We start from the raw sequence: 15,772 nt of genomic DNA, 5'->3' as shown, positions 1-15,772 counted from the left end.
AATTGCCCTTTAAAAAAAGAACATAAGAATACAAATGAAATTCCAGTGTTCCAAATCAACTTGTTACATCAATATAAACCCACAGTGTCCTGGCAAACAATATGCTTTCATTTATGTACCATTCTAAATTTCTATGCTTGATTCACTTTAATGGAGGCTATACAGGCAACATTAAAGAACAAAGATTATGGCATTAAAATATCTGTATGTACACCATTGATAATTCAGTGGTTTTGCTTCTGGGTAAATCTACAACCCACAAAGGTTGGTAGTTTAACGCAAGTAGATGCAATAAACTCCGAAACATGAACTTCGTAAATATTGGATAGGTTTTGGTCATTTTAAAGAAACTGTGGAGTTGCCAACAATGTTTAAAACCTATAAGAAAATCTTACTGCTTCTAAAGAAAATGTCTTACTCTAAATGAAGTAACGTCAGCTGTCAATGAAAGAATGTCACTAGTACACTGTGGACGCCTTTTGTAATGTAAATCCATGCCCTTTTACATGGTGAACCTCAACCTAGCAATTACAACAAATGTTATATTCTAAAGCTCAAACACATTTTAGCAATTTGAAATTGAATTCTGAGTACAAACCAAATAAAATGTACATATATCAAAGGTTTCAGCCTAAGACGGTGGTGACACTTGTGCCTTCCTCATTGATCTCAGTGCCTTCTCTCGCAGATGTTTTTCTAGATCATCCAGATTATCTTCAGCTTCACTTTCAGTCTCCTTACAGTAAAAAAAACAAAGCAGTTATTTCTGCAGCTAGGTAATAGAAACTGATATAGTAGCATTTTTACTGCAGTTTCAGATCAGACTGTAACACAGGATCTCACTACAGTTTTCTGCCTCTAAGCCAGCTGACATGGCTAGAATCTTGACATTTAATCAGAAGTTTGAAGCATGTCAAATAATATACTGGCTAAAGTTAACTATCTGTTCCAACTTGATGGTGTAATTTTTGGAAGGACTTAAAAAAATGTGCATATTTATATAGAAAACATGTTGGGGTCCTGAAAGACTTTAGATATGAACAGTCTTTGCCATTTAGCTGCTTTCTATATTCTCTGTAGATACATAAAGGTAATTTTGCATTTAAAATGTCAATGGTGCAAAACCTGGTCGACAAATACAGCAGAAAGTATACACAAACCAACCTACAGAATTAAGAACAAAACAGAATCTCTCTATTAGTTTGTGAAGCAGTACCTGCTTAAAGTCTTAGGGTACCTATACTTGTAATATTTGAAAAACAGCAATTTTTTTAATGATTACCTTTAAAATAATAATACAAAACACTGGCATTTATCTGATAGATTACATTTTTCCAGGGTAGAAATTGGGAATTTTACTATTTTTGAACCTCCCTGCCCTGACGATCTCATCTATACTGCCAGTCCCTTTTTTCAGTGTCCACTAATAGCCTCTCACAAGCACAGGACAAACAAAGGGAAACCAGAATTACTCACCCATAAGCGGAATTATTCAAGAGCATTTCTCTATAATTCCAAAACTTGGATAATGAAGGGACATCTGAACTAAATGGCAGCTTGATATAGGCCCTACTAATTTGAATACTGTTGTCCAATCCTCCCATTAATAACGAGGCCTGTAAAGGTGTTATTCTATTGCATTTGAAACCATAGGCTTGGGGGCTATTTCAACATTAAAGACCACGACTACCTTTTTAGGTTCTGTCTCTGCTTCTTTGTCCTCCTGTGGTGATGTGGTAGTAGCTGCCACTACAGCAGCAGCAGCCGCTGCAGCAGCCTTCTCTTTCTTGTGTTTTTTGTGTTTCTTGTGCTTTTTATCCTTTTTATGTTTCTTATCCTTCTTTTTCTTCTTCTTCTTCCCCCCACCTTCCTGATCAGAATTCTGTAAAAAAGAGCAATACATTTAATTTTTATGCCTGGCATGTCAGCTTTTTTATTTACTTTGTTTAAAGGGATTCAAATCAATCCTTTCGTGCAGGTCAGTGCAATTTATGTGCATAACTAAAAAAACCCCAAAACAAAACAAAAAAAACCACACAAGCTCAACATGGACTCAGAAAAAAAAAAAATCAAGTAACTCATATATATCAAACTCATTTCTTAGCAGAAGCATTCAAGCTCAAAAAAAAAAAAAGGAAGATAATCTACATTGGGAAGCAACATGCTTGTTATGCATTAAGAGCTTAGTTGCAGCAATACAACTAAAAGCTCTACAGATGGTAAAAATGAAAGGGATTAAAAAAAAAAAAGTACATTAAACTCCATTTACAATTAATGTACAGCACAGCAAATCTGAAAAGGTTTTTTTGTATTCCATTCCAGTGCCCAATGCACAAGAACACACTGCTTGCCCAGAGATAAAACTCCACAGTCTCCAATTAGCCACCTGATGCCAGTCGACAATATTTCTACTAGCACAGGGGTGGTCAACCAGGGGCACGCATATCCCCGGCATACTTGGAAGGGCCCCCTAGGGGATACACACGGGTGGGCGGGAGGCGGGGGAAGCTCACATGTGGTGGCCACTGACACTTCCCACCACCTCACACTGCCGCTGCTCCACGTCCAACTGTGTGCCACCCCACCACCCCTTGCTCCACATCCGGCCGCCAGAGGTACACCTATTAACAAAGGTTGAAAACCCCTGTAACTAGCACCACATATGGACGTTTTGCCCTTGAAGTGCGACATGACTTCAGTAGTTGTCAAGAACCATTACTCTGCCTATATTCTATGTTTTCTTTTAAAACCAAAGGGTCTTCAGCATAGTAATCATCTCAAATTTTACAGGTCCCAGTAAAATGTGGCCTCACTATGATTTGGGACCTTAATGATATCAATAATTTCATTAAAACAACACACATCCTACAAATTGTGCATAATTTTATCATATTGTATAAAAACATTAACTGCGTGCTGAGTAAAAAAGTACTTCCCTGCTATTTGTTTCATATGAATCTCCTAATTCCAGTGAGAGCCTCTAGTTCTGCTGTTCTGAATCTTAAACTGCAGTGCCTATTCATTTTGTTCACACCCCGCATGGCTTTATAGACCTCTATTATATCTCCCCATCAGCCTTCTTTCCAAGCTGAGGAGTCCTAGCCTTTCAGTCTCTCCTGGTACAGTTGTTGCTCTATATCACTGATCATCATCGTTGAGGCTATATACATTGTTTTAAAAGCACGTGCAAATGCAAAAACTGAAACACTGATTAAATCTGAATGTTAAGTACATTTTAGACCAAATGAAAAAATTTTATTTTAAAATGGAACAGCCTTTACTATCCCATAATTTAAAATGTACTTTCATGCACTATGGAATGGGTTGGAAATGCCCGAGGACCACAAGCAAGCATTAACAGGATCAACTTGTCATACATTTGACAAAAGCCCTCCATGCCTATTCTACATCAGTAGGACTTTTATTAGAAGAAAACACATACCCTTGCAGGTGATGGACTCTGTGTGGGGCTTTTAGCCTTTTTCACAGGTTGCGGAGACCAGTTAGTGGAAGGGGACCGAGACCGAGCTGGGGATGGAGGAGCTTGATGTTTCTTAGGTGCTGGCTCAGGTGATCCTGATGCAGACCTGGATGACGACACTCTTCTCGCTGACTGTGGACTTGGTGTGGAAGCCCTTAAAAATAAAAAAAAGTCTACAGTCAAATGCTTTTGCTTTTATTCCAAATGCATACAAAGTAACTGCAATTCTCTGTAACTAGCAATGGCAATGTTACCAAATTGTCTCAGGTTTACAAATTAATGTTCTGGTTAATCCTTTAATTTCTGTTAGAATTCAGCTTCAGTTAGCTGTAGCATCACAAAATGATCGCAGAAAGGAAGATCCAAAACATTACTAGGCACAGCAAAATGGCACACCAAGAAGATACAGCAGACTTACAAGAATCTCAGTATCTTTCCCTAGATAACAGCTAGAGGTACACCAATATATCAGTGGCATATCAGATCAGTACTGATAAAAGGAAAATTAACATTATTGGCTATTGGCTTTTTTTTTGCTGGTGTAGCTGATAATGCCACATATAAAAGTCGCGTGCATGCACGCAGCTGCAGCATGGACGCAGCCAGGAATTCAGCCCAGCAGTCTGGAGAGCAGAGCCCTGCTGGTAGTCTGGGGGGCAAGAGGTGTGGGGCGGATCAAGGCCCACAGTGAGGGAGGGAGTGGGGCCGAGGCACTGCCCGGCCAGGATGGCAAATGGGACCCTGGGACTAGGATCGAGACAGAGCCGTGGGTGGCTCTTCTCTTGCTTTAACTATTTTTACTTTCCATATCTATAAGCTAATTTATTTTATTTTATTTTTTTACTTTGTCTTCTTGGGTTCTGGGGTTCTTGACACTCTTCTGATGGGTCGAGTACTTGGAGATGGAGACTGCCTTCTCTGGGGTGAAGATGAAGCTCCCCTTCGCAGTGGGGGTGGACTTGCAGAAGTATGGGAAGCTCTAGGCCGTGGTGAAGGTGAATGCCGTTTGTTTTGTAAGGGGGATCGGGTTTCACGATTAGACCTGCTGGGGGGAGATCCCTTCCTATGCTTGGAAGATAGAGATGGGGAACGTCTCTTTGCAGCTGGAGAACTTCTTTGTTTTGGTGGAGGAGAATGCGAGACTCTGCGTTTTGACTGTGGCGAAGGTGATGCTCTTCGCTTTGGAGGGGGAGGGGGAGAACTGGTTCTTCTCTTTGGGGGAGGAGAAGGAGAGTATCGTCGTTGTATTGGAGGAGAGTATCTTCTGGGAGAAGGTGAACGTCTGCGTGGAGGTGGCGATGGAGACCTAAAAAAACAAGTTTAGAAGCTGTGTACAGTAGCAAGAGAAATGCACTTGGATCAAAGGAAAGATTTTACTCCCATGGTCCACTTTTAAAATATTCTTGAACAGTATTTAGTTTCATAGTTCGTAGTTTCTAGGGTCGGAAGGGACCCGAGAAGATCATCTAGTCCGACCCCCTGCCATGGCAGGAAAGAGTACTGGGGTCAAACGACCCCAGCAAGGTGGTCATCTAACCTCTTCTTAAAAACCCCCAGGGTAGGAGCCTGCACCACCTCCCCTGGAAGTTGGTTTCAGACCCTAGCCACCCTGACCATGAAATAGCGCCTTCTGATGTCTAACCTAAATCTACCCTCTGCTAGCTTGTGACCGTTGTTCCTGGTCACTTCTGGCTGTGCTCGGGACTTAAGAACACTGGAGCATACCTCAAATGTTAACAGTTATTTCCATATTAGAAAATGACAGCACTTGCTTGCTACACTTAGGACTTTGCCAACTAAACCATACCCAAAGAAAATAAAACTAATAAAAAAGAATGAATTCCCATGAAAAGATGTGTGTTAAAGGCATCAGTTGCATAAATCGTTGTATTCTTTCTTTTAGTACATATAGTTCTACAAACACCGTATAATAGAAAGCAATCCATGCAGTTCAATAGTTACCTTCGCCTAGGTAATGAAGGTGATCTGCGCCGCCTTGGTGGAGGGGCTGGGGAAGGTGAGCGCCGTCTTCTGGCCGGAGGTGGTGATGGACTTCTCCTCCTCCTGCTATAATGAGAGAAGAGTCACTTAAAAGACTCTAATATCCGATGGCTTAAATTTTTCCAGCTGTTGTCATTATCTCCAAAAACTATGCAAAATTGACCTATTTCAAACACTTCTTCCAAAGGGGATTCTATTACAATACTAATATTGTCTAACAATGATTATGTCCACCAAAAGGAAACTGCCAAGTTTTCTCAAGAGCATGGCATGAAAGCTGTAGTATTTGCCTTATCATACAAGCTTTTAAAACCCCGGCACAGAGATACCAACCAATTCCAAGAAGAAATGTGTACCACCAGCAAACTTAATACTGCAGTGAGTGCAGGCAAAGGGAAAAATAGAAAAAGAGGAGGGACTGAAGTACTACCTTTGTTAATGTAAAGTATTTGGAGCAGAAACTAGGTTCTTTATGCTCTAAAGAAAAAGGTTTGCAAGTTATTTCTAAGGAGGAAGTGTGCCAAATACAGTCCTTCCAGAACACCAGAAAAGCTTAATCGGCTTAATTTGTGCAAGAAAAATACAGCTTTTCCATGACTCAAGTTAAATAAAAATGCAAAGATAGACCAGTAACAAAAAGTTACAGCAGGACAACTTTGAACAAACAAGATATTAATTGAATATAACCTGCTGGTTAAGATGTAATTCAAAATATACTGCTGTGGAAAAAATAAGGGTATTAGATGCTTCACAACTAAACTTTATTCATGAAACCACATACTTGAACTCACATGAGTTAAAGAATACCCATTTGTTTTCAAGCATCATGGTCAAACCAATAATACTATCTAGTCACACCTTCAACACTTAATATGGAGAATAACTAAGACTAGGAACATAGTTTACACAGATACAGAGACCTTGGCTGAATTTATTCTCGTTTAAAATCATGGAAATTGTACTCAAATTCAAGGAGCTTATGCACCATCTTTTGAAGACTGGCAAATTCAAACAGGCACACTCAGCATTTAAAGGAAGAAATTAGTTACAATCTGGCTCAGAAAGGACACATTTTATGCTGTAATTACTTTCTGGTTAGTAGTGGCAATAAGAAAGCTACCTTCCCCTAGCATTCATAAATGCTTCAGTAGCATATGAAAAGAATCAAGCAAGCTACATTGCCTAAGAGGAGCAATTTACGGAAACAATTTTTAATAGCAGTGCAGGTAAGAACCTCTTACTGGATCTTATTTCACCGATTACAAAAATTGTAATTAACTAGGGAAATACAGAGGATGTTAAAATTTCACTTGCAAAAAACAAAAAAACTGTGGAAGTGGGCAGCTGGAATTTCCTTGGCCAATTATCTTATCTGATTTATCTTCCTGCAGGTTGAGCAGGGGAAAGGGAAGCTGTGCTCACCATCTGTGACAAAAGTATGGCTTGTCTAAAGAATCTTAAATTTATGAAACTCTAATTAACAGATTAATTTCTAACCAACCTTTTAATCACTGGTGATTGCCACCTCTTTCCCATCTGCATCCTGACAGCAGCAGAGAAAAAACAAAAGTCAAAATTTCCGTTTGCCACAGATCAGAGGCAAATACAAACATAACTCATAAGTTTCAAGGCCCAGATCAAGTTAATCCTGCTGTACTAGCTCCTAATATTAAACTCTAGGGATGGGGGTCTAAAACCAACAGAAGTCAATGACTTTGACAGATTTTAGACCAGGTCCTAGTACTATACAGGAAGCCTACTGCTGGTATCAAGGTTTTAGCTTTCATCCCCAAGATCTAAAACATGCGTAAAGACCATCTTTTATTCAGGCTGTACAACATATGGACAGTAATTATCCCAGCGCTCCACCCCCTATTTCTGCTGAGGGTCTGCAAACAATACATGTAAATGTAACACAAAGGAACAGCCCATTTTTAAGCTATGGAGTATGTACCTATATATTAGGGCTGTGTGAAGCTTCGGTCCCCAATTCGATTCAGCCCAATTCAGTGGCCAAATCTCCAAATCTGAATTGAATCAGGAGAGCCTTTAATCTTTCTGAATCAAAATCAGGCCCTTTCGAATCCATTTGGAGAGATTCGGACAGATACAGCTTTAAATGTTTTTTCTACATACCTCAATGTACCCAGGGGCTTGTGAATGCTGCAATGCTGGGGTGCATGGAGTGTTCCACAGGAGTGTGGGGGGGCTCCCCAGCACGCATGGCAGCAGACCCAGAAGTGGACCAGAAGCACTTCCAGCTCTGCCCAGGAGCGCACCAGGGCCCCCGCCCCCAGCAACTGGTGCCTCTTGTCTGGGAGGCACCCGGGGTCCCCCTGTGGCCAATCGCTGAGCCAGAGGAGGGGGATGCGCTGGGGCACTGGGAGAGGCCCCCCCCATGTGCTCCCCGGTAGACCCAGAAATGGACAGAAAGCATTTCCAATACACTTCTGGGTTTGCCCCCAAGCATGTGGGGGGCCCCCCCTGCACTCCTGTGGGATGCTCCATGCGCCCCAGCATCGCAACGTTCACAAACAGTGCTGATACCTCAAGGTACGTAGAAAAAACATTTAGAGCTGTGTCTACGGCTGAATCGCTGATTCTCTGAATCAGCATCGAATCTTAAGATTCAGATTTGGCCAAATCGAATCCAAATCAACAAATCGAATCACTGCCCCCGATTTGGGCCGAATCCAAATCGAACAGGGCCCGTTTCGCACACCTCTACTATGCATGTATCCATCTACTGTGCAGAAGTAAAAAAAATGCTTACCGAGGGGAGGACTCTTTTTGCCGTTTTCGTGGAGAAGGTGACGGACTCCGTGAATGCGAGTGTCGCCTGCGCCTACCCACTTCACCATTCTTTACATTTGATCTTTTAGGTCGTTCCTCTTCAGAGGAAGATGATGAACCAGAGTCTATAAATACAGAATTCATTACTGAAAATTGTTTCACAATTTATTCTTGCACAATTAATAGCTGAACAATAGATATGGCTTTATTCTTAAAGCAAACCCTTTTCTTGCCGTGTTGTTTGTTTATTTTTTTATACTTGCAGACCGCATCAGTATGGTGGAAAGTAGTACCAGGACAGCAAGATAAAACCCACAATTTCAAAACAAACCTCTCTTCACTGCAAGTCCATTTTAGGGGCTGCCTAAACAAACTTGCGCTAGTTGAACTAAAGTTTTGTTTTTGAATGAATTGTTAAGCGTCGACAAGAACTAAGTCTAATTTATGTCTGTCAAAGGGAATATTCTCTTTCATAATACAGATAATCCTCTCCCATAAAGGGATAAAGCCAACCTTGGAATAATTTAATAACTGGTTTAAAAGTTCTTTAAGTAAACTCATAGAAATGTATATGCTAAAAGGCTTCAATTTAAAGATACCTGTTGCAGAACACAAGATATGTACCCATAAATTACTGAAAACTCAAAGGATGAGCTAAATGAGTTTGCCCTCAACAGTACTTTAATAGGCACTCAATCTGCAGTAACAGAATTGCTCTTATTATGAGAATAATTTAAAAGGCTAGCTATGAACCCAGACACAAAACAGACTTCTGAGAAGAAATGTGAAGCAGACTATGAGCTAAAGAGCCACTCAACACAAGCAGAGGAGAACTGAATCTTGAAAAACAACCCTTCTGACAGCAGATACTAGTTAAGTTTACAAAACTTTTAAAGATATGAACATGGCAACAAATACACAGTGCAACTTTCCTAAACTTTGCTTTCTTATTTTCTTGGCATATTTAATTAGCAAATAAAGTTTCTCATTATGGTAAATGAAGCAAATTGAACACAAAAATTATAACTTAAAATGTTATATAATTGGTGCATGAAACAATTAAGCATGATTTGGGTACTACTAAAAGAATTAAATTAAATAGTGTTCAGAATAAAAGTTAATTAAAAGTATCTTATTAGAATTACAAAGTAGTGGTGTACCAGATGAAGACTGCTGGTTCTGCCTTCTGTACTGACGTCTCTGCTGCACAGAATCTGCAGCAGCCATTTTACCACCTTTATCTTCTTCTGAAAAAATATACGTACATTTGAAAACCACATTTCAGCTTACACAGAAGTTACTAAGTCAGATAAAATACTTATTTGTAAAACTACAATAGATCAAGTGTAATCTTTATTGTCTACATATTTAAAATTAATCTCTTTGTATTTTTTGTTCTGGCTGATGTTTTTGAAACAGCCTATGGAAGAGTTCAGAAAAATGGTCACCCTATTTGCCTTACAAGTACTTGATAACTCTTGCTTTAAATGCCAATAAGTCCCAACAACTACAAGAAACATACCATGATTCTTTATGATTTTTATGCCACTTAAAAGAAAAATCATTGTAAATGAGAACTTTACCTGATTCAGACAATTCTACTTTCCTAGGCTTTGGTGCTGGTGATGGAGACTCTCTTTTTTCAGGATTCTTATGTTTAGGTGCTAAAAGACAAAAAAAATAGCACACAGGAAAAAGCTGATTAACTATGATTTGCAAACAAAACAAAACAAAACAAAAACTCACACACTTCAGCATTCACATTCAAGGATGCAATTACATTTTCATAAACATATGGCAGTTTCCATCTAATGCCTATCAATTCTTGGAGTTACAAAATCTGGGAGGAAAGTCTATACAGTAATTAAAAAAGAAGATTGCATTTTTAAACAGAAGTGTATTAACTACATTTCTGATGTCTCAAATTACAGTAAACTGAGGAGAAGTTTAAAATGTTCTTTCCTAGTCACACAAATTTACTAATATTATGAGAATGCAGTCTAGGATTCTAGACAGATGAAACATTTACATTAGTGTAAGCAGCAGGGATCCTGGTTCCCCCCACCCCCGATTTAAAAGAGTCCCAAATTCTCTGATAAGACCCCAAAAATCCGTGATTAAAATAAAAGCTCCCCCCACAGCCCTGCTGGTGCCCCCTGGGAGTGTGCACAGTGGTGGGGAGCCAGCCCCACCCCCCAACCAAGCCACCTGCAGCCCTGTCCCATGCCACACAGGGGCTCTGGCAGCCGCACATTGAGGCCCCAGGGCCTCAAGCCCCCCACACTGCCCAGCTGGGCAGCAGCCACAGCTCTACCCAACTCCCTCCCTATGGAGGCCTCAACAACAGCCTGCAGAGGGCTCACTGCAAAACTGCAAAATCCACGGGTTTCTCTGCTAAAATGAGAAATCCACATTTGACTCCGGTAAGGGAGGAAAAGTCTGCATTTTACTCTGTTTTTCTGTGGGAAACGGAAAACCCGGATCTCTGGTAATTAGGGCCACGTACACATGTAGAGAAGTAGCGAACACACAGAATCATAGAAAATTAAGGTCAGAAGGGACCTCAGGAGGTCACATCGAGTCCAACCCCCTCCTCAAAGCAGGACCATCCCAACTAGATCATCCTGGCCAAAGCTTTGTCTAGCCAGGTTTTGAAAACCTCCAAGGATGGAGCTTCTACCATCTCTCTGGGTAACTTGTTCTAGAGCTTTACTACCCTCCTAGTGAGAAAATTCTTCCCAATATCTACCCTAAACTTCCCTTGCTGCAACCTGAGCCCACTGCTCTTTGTTCTGTCATTTGCCACCACTGAGAACAACTATGCAAAATTCAAAACTGAGTTAACTTCAGTCAGTCTAGTGGAGAATTACCCTTGGAAGAACTGGTAGTAAAATTTTACAGGTGTACATTACACTAACTCAGGTTTTGCTTTTCCATATTTATCCTGGGGTAGTCATTTGTTCAGAGCAAGCAGGCCATTCCCTATACTGCTGCCACCCTCTGGGGAGACGCAGGAATGCTTCCTATTGCATGAGCAACCCCAGGGCATCTACACATCTGAAGTTACACTGTGATCGGGGACAGATATCAGTACAGAAAACCCATGTACATTATTCATGTGACTAAGGACCTAGAATTGTATTGTAGTTTAATTACCAGGCATGTTTGGAAGAGATTCTTTCTTTTAGGAAATGCATCTCATCATAATTTTAACCAACTTAATTCAACTACAGTACATTTTAAGATCTCAGTATACATTTCATAATTAAGAGTTTTGATATTAAAAGACCAGATTTAATAAAATGTCTGTTCAACAACTGCTCTACCCTGAAAACACAATAGTTTGAGGCAGACTAGTTTTTGGCTAGGAAAGGACAGCTAGATAACTTGTTTGAGTTACCTAGTTTCAAGCTAGATCAAGTGTTCCTAGCAATATAGCCGTGATAAACACAGTGCACAGTTCAGCGCATGCTAACTATGCCAAGTATTTATTCAATTTCTTGACATGAGTTTTATAGCCTACAATGGAGTTCCTTATTATGTGAGGCTGCATTAAATTCAATAGATGAGGTACATTTACACTGCATCATGGTCAACAGCAGCTGAGGTATAGTGTAGACATACTGTGCGAATCAAAAAGTGCAAAATGATTAAACGGAGAGGAAAAGAGAAACACGCACACATTTGACCATACCTGATGTTCTGCCTGGAGAAACAGAGCCACGGCCTTTTCTTGCACGATTCGTCTGTTGTGGGGTTGGAGACCTACGTGGTTTTGGTGGTGGACTTGCTGGCGGGGATGGTCTGTGCCTCCGCCTTGGAGGACTTGCAGAAGGGGAGAGTCTACGCGTCTTACGAGGAGGACTGGATACAATTCTTTTTGGTGGTTTCTTTGGTGGTGATCGCGAACGCGAAGAGGAGGAAGACGAGCTACTTCCAGATAAAGATGCTGATGACCTTCTTCTCCTGCAAATTCAAAGTTAATATTAGGTTCCGATTAATAACACTGTTTGAAGCGTGCAAGTGTTAATATAGGACTTCACTCGTGTGCAAGCATTTTTATATCGAGAAATACAACAGCACTTCCAAAAAAACCTGGCAAATACTCCACATACTTGCTCTGTAAAGGCAACTAAACTCGAACTACAAAGTGCACGCAAACAATTTGTTAGTAATACCATTTTGTTTTCTTTTTGCAAAACTGCAAAAAATGCTGAGCTTTTTTTGGAGACATTAGTTGGCTCCAACTTCTCAATCACTGAATCTTCCACAGGAGAACTAGATCTGCTGGACCTCAAAAGCAATCTATTCAACAGACTTATATAGCTAAGAACCAATTTCAAAAACGCTTATAGAAAAATTTAATACTAGGAAGCAAAAAATTCTGTCAGGCAAGTTAAAATTTGTAACTGATTATATTCAGACTTGTTAAACATAAAAAGATAGGGTCTCTAGAATTCTGCGGCAAAATTTGTGGTGAGTTCTGTTGCAATTGTGTACCTGCAGAATCCACCTTTGGCAGCAGAATTGCTGAGAACCTGAAAAAAAGAAACCCTATCTTGAGCGAGAAAACATGCTGAAAAGGTGTACTTGTACAACTTGTAAAATAAAGTTTTGTTACTTTTACAGTAATTGTAAGTCTGGAACTTATTTTTAAACAAACTTAAAAAAATATGAGAAACTAAGGAAAACAAGGCTCAAAACTGCAAAGAAAATATTACTATTGTTCTTACATCGGCTGAAAACCAAAGTTTACTATTTTCCCACTACTTTGAAAGTCTGATGCACACAGCAGCAGGAACAACAATATTTTTTTGCTACTACAATTGTTTAAAGGGTAGCAAAGGAGTAAATTCCTAGCAACACTGAGCAAAAGGACCATTAAGAAGAGACTGAACCAAGTTCTTAAAAAGCCAGTTTTATAAAAGAAAAGTAGTTAAAATGAGAAATAAAAAGGTGAAACTTCGACTGCATCATCCCAAGAGTGAATCATGTGCAATGATGTAATGACTGAAGGGTAGGGCTGCGTGAAGCTTCAGTTACCAATTTGATTCAGCAGAGATTTGGCCTGATTTGACGGCCAAATCTCCGATTCTGAATCGAATCAGGAGACCCATTAATCTCTCTGAATCGAATCGGAACCCTCCAAATTGATTCGGCAATTTGGATATAGACACAGCTTTAACTGTTTTTTCTACGTACCTCAAGGTACCAGGCGGTTCATGAACACTACACTGCTGGGGCACATGGAGTGTCCCACAGGAATGGGGGGGCCAGGGTCGCCAGCATGCTTGGCAGCAGAACCGGAAGTGGACCAGAAACACTTCTCGTCTACTTTTGGGTCCGCTGGGGAGCATGCTGGGCCCTCCCCCAGCTCGGTGACTGGTGCCTCCTGGATTTGGAGGGACACCTGGGGCCCCCCCACAGTCAATCGTTGAGCTGGGGAGATGTGGGGGGCCCCCACCATGCTCCCCAGCAGACCCAGAAATGGAGTGGAAGTACTTCCAGTCTACTTCTGGGTTTGCCGCTGAGCATGTGGGCGGCCCCCTGCACTCCTGCAGGACGCTCCATCTGCCCCAGCACCACAGCAATCGTGAGCCACACCTGCTACCTCAAGGTACATAGAAAAAACAATTTAAAGCTGTGTCTGTGACCAAATTGCTGATTCTTTGAATCAGCATCGAATCTTCAGATTCAGCCAAATTGAATCAGGGACAGCAATCTGAAACTGAATCCGAACCACTGCCCCTGATTTGGGCCAAATCTGAATTGAATAGGACCTGTTTCACACCCCCCCACTGAAAGGTCCCAAGCTAGAAAAATAAAATCATACATATTTAAGTCCTGAACCAATCCACTGCCAGTTGCACTTAAATGCAACAATAATGAAATCTTGAGCAGGAGATTGTCAAATAAAAACATTCCCATTTATGACCGTTCAAAATTATCCATCAGATGTACTTGAAAATAATTTATGGTCTTTTGATACCATGCCAGATAACTGCTTTTGAAACCCATGTTTTGAAGAGCATTGTGATGTTAATCAGTTTCATTTTACAGCTACTATGATCGCAGCTAAGAAAAGCAGCAACTGTTACATTAGCTGGCATATCGTAATACTCATCACCTATGATTAACCAAGTTACCTTTGATAATGCAAAACACACTTCAGAGATGCTTCTGAAGCCATGTAACATGAACACATTTTTAAAACCTTGTGACAACCTTTCAAAAACCTTTTCTAAAAAAAAAAAAGGACTTGTACCTTCTCACTGGGGATCTGCTTCTTCTGTGTCTGGGTGGTGGAGGCATTCGCCTTGGAGGGCTTCTTCTCCTGGGAGAGGGCCGTCGTCTTGGGCTTGGCCGCCTTCTAGGGGAGTAAGACCTGTCACAATCAAAAATTCAATGAACAGCAACTTCCTACGATTTACTGACTGTAGGTAGCTTGATTTACAAGAAATCAAGAGGGAAGCTGCTTTATAACACACCCATCATACAAAGCTATGTTTTTACTGTAATAAAAGTGTTGCCTTTCAGCCATATCAAGGATGTCAAATTCCACTAAAAACCCTTTCTGATAAGCTGAGCAGTCCAAAGGAGAAATTAAAATCCAAATATTTTTAGGAGATTGTAAAATTGCCAGCAGCTGCTGTATGCCATATTCAGGATTAAGTAACCTTTCCCAGCCTGAGTGATATTTTAAGCATATACCCTACAGCAGGATAGAGAAGGACTACTGAATATTCTCATGTTAAGCATGTTCTGATTCTTTTTCCTCAGACTTGACCTAAAACACTGTGGGATCTCACTTCTCACTAAAAATTTTTGGTAATCTAAGGAGAATACCATGGTGGTATTTTTATAACTATTTTTGGCAATAACTCCGTAAGTTGTGTAAGTGGGAAAATATAGTAAAATTGATTCAGCTCCTATTGTTTTATTTTCAAAGACAGAATTCACTTTACCTTGACCTTGATCTATGACGCCTTCTTGGTCTGGAATGAGAAGGGGACCGAGACCTTGACCGTGACCTTGACTTGGACCGAGACGGTGATCTCTGACGAGGCTTCTCTTTTTCTTTTTCTTTCTCTTTCTCTTTTTTTAAACTTTTTTCTGGAGAAGTTTCTTTAGTATCTGGTACAGGCTCAGGTTTAGGAGCTTTTAGGATATCACTGTTAAATTAAAAAGCCTACAGTATAAATATGTACCATGTGTAAAAATGTTCGTCACGTTTGTAAACAACCTCTGCCAGTGCTCTCACTCATAAGGATCATCATGAACGACACACTCAGTGGACATCCCTTATCCCATTAAAATTCCACTGTGTAATCAGACAACTTATGGTCCAAAGTAAGTATTTACTTTCTGCCAAGAGGTTATTAAAACAATATATAGGTCACACATTAATTTCAAGGGAACACAAAAATGTTGAAGAATGGAATTGAATAATAACCAAATGGAAACATTTGTTGGCGGGGGGGGGGGGAGGATAAGTAT

At 40.4% G+C, this 15,772-nt stretch overlaps 1 protein-coding gene across 12 annotated transcripts in view; it reads right to left on the bottom strand.

The window, feature by feature from the left end:
- SRRM1 (serine and arginine repetitive matrix 1) overlaps window positions 1–15,772 on the bottom strand; it is a 31,543-nt gene that overhangs the window by 5,263 nt on the left and 10,508 nt on the right. For 3 of the 12 annotated variants that reach the window (XM_019512419.1, XM_019512430.1, XM_019512431.1), the window contains 12 exons: window positions 15,241–15,447; window positions 14,541–14,660; window positions 11,970–12,241; window positions 9,859–9,939; window positions 9,421–9,522; window positions 8,256–8,400; window positions 6,984–7,025; window positions 5,444–5,548; window positions 4,326–4,787; window positions 3,443–3,635; window positions 1,691–1,882; window positions 125–736 (listed from right to left, as the gene is read on the bottom strand). In XM_019512419.1, coding sequence (XP_019367964.1) covers window positions 632–736; window positions 1,691–1,882; window positions 3,443–3,635; window positions 4,326–4,787; window positions 5,444–5,548; window positions 6,984–7,025; window positions 8,256–8,400; window positions 9,421–9,522; window positions 9,859–9,939; window positions 11,970–12,241; window positions 14,541–14,660; window positions 15,241–15,447 — 2,026 coding nt within the window. In that variant the 3' untranslated portion in view covers window positions 125–631. Of the gene's footprint in view, window positions 1–124; window positions 737–1,364; window positions 1,449–1,690; window positions 1,883–3,442; window positions 3,636–4,325; window positions 4,788–5,443; window positions 5,549–6,983; window positions 7,026–8,255; window positions 8,401–9,420; window positions 9,523–9,858; window positions 9,940–11,969; window positions 12,242–14,540; window positions 14,661–15,240; window positions 15,448–15,772 lie in introns of those variants that run through there. The other 9 variants (XM_019512420.1, XM_019512421.1, XM_019512422.1 and 6 more) reach the window with 9 other exon arrangements.

The sequence above is a fragment of the Gavialis gangeticus genome, unplaced genomic scaffold (genome assembly GCF_001723915.1).
Source record: "Gavialis gangeticus isolate Ggan-Ray unplaced genomic scaffold, GavGan_comp1, whole genome shotgun sequence".
Taxonomy (NCBI): domain Eukaryota; kingdom Metazoa; phylum Chordata; order Crocodylia; family Gavialidae; genus Gavialis; species Gavialis gangeticus.
Note: the sequence above shows the minus strand (reverse complement) of the source record. Positions and strands in the feature narration are given on the sequence as shown.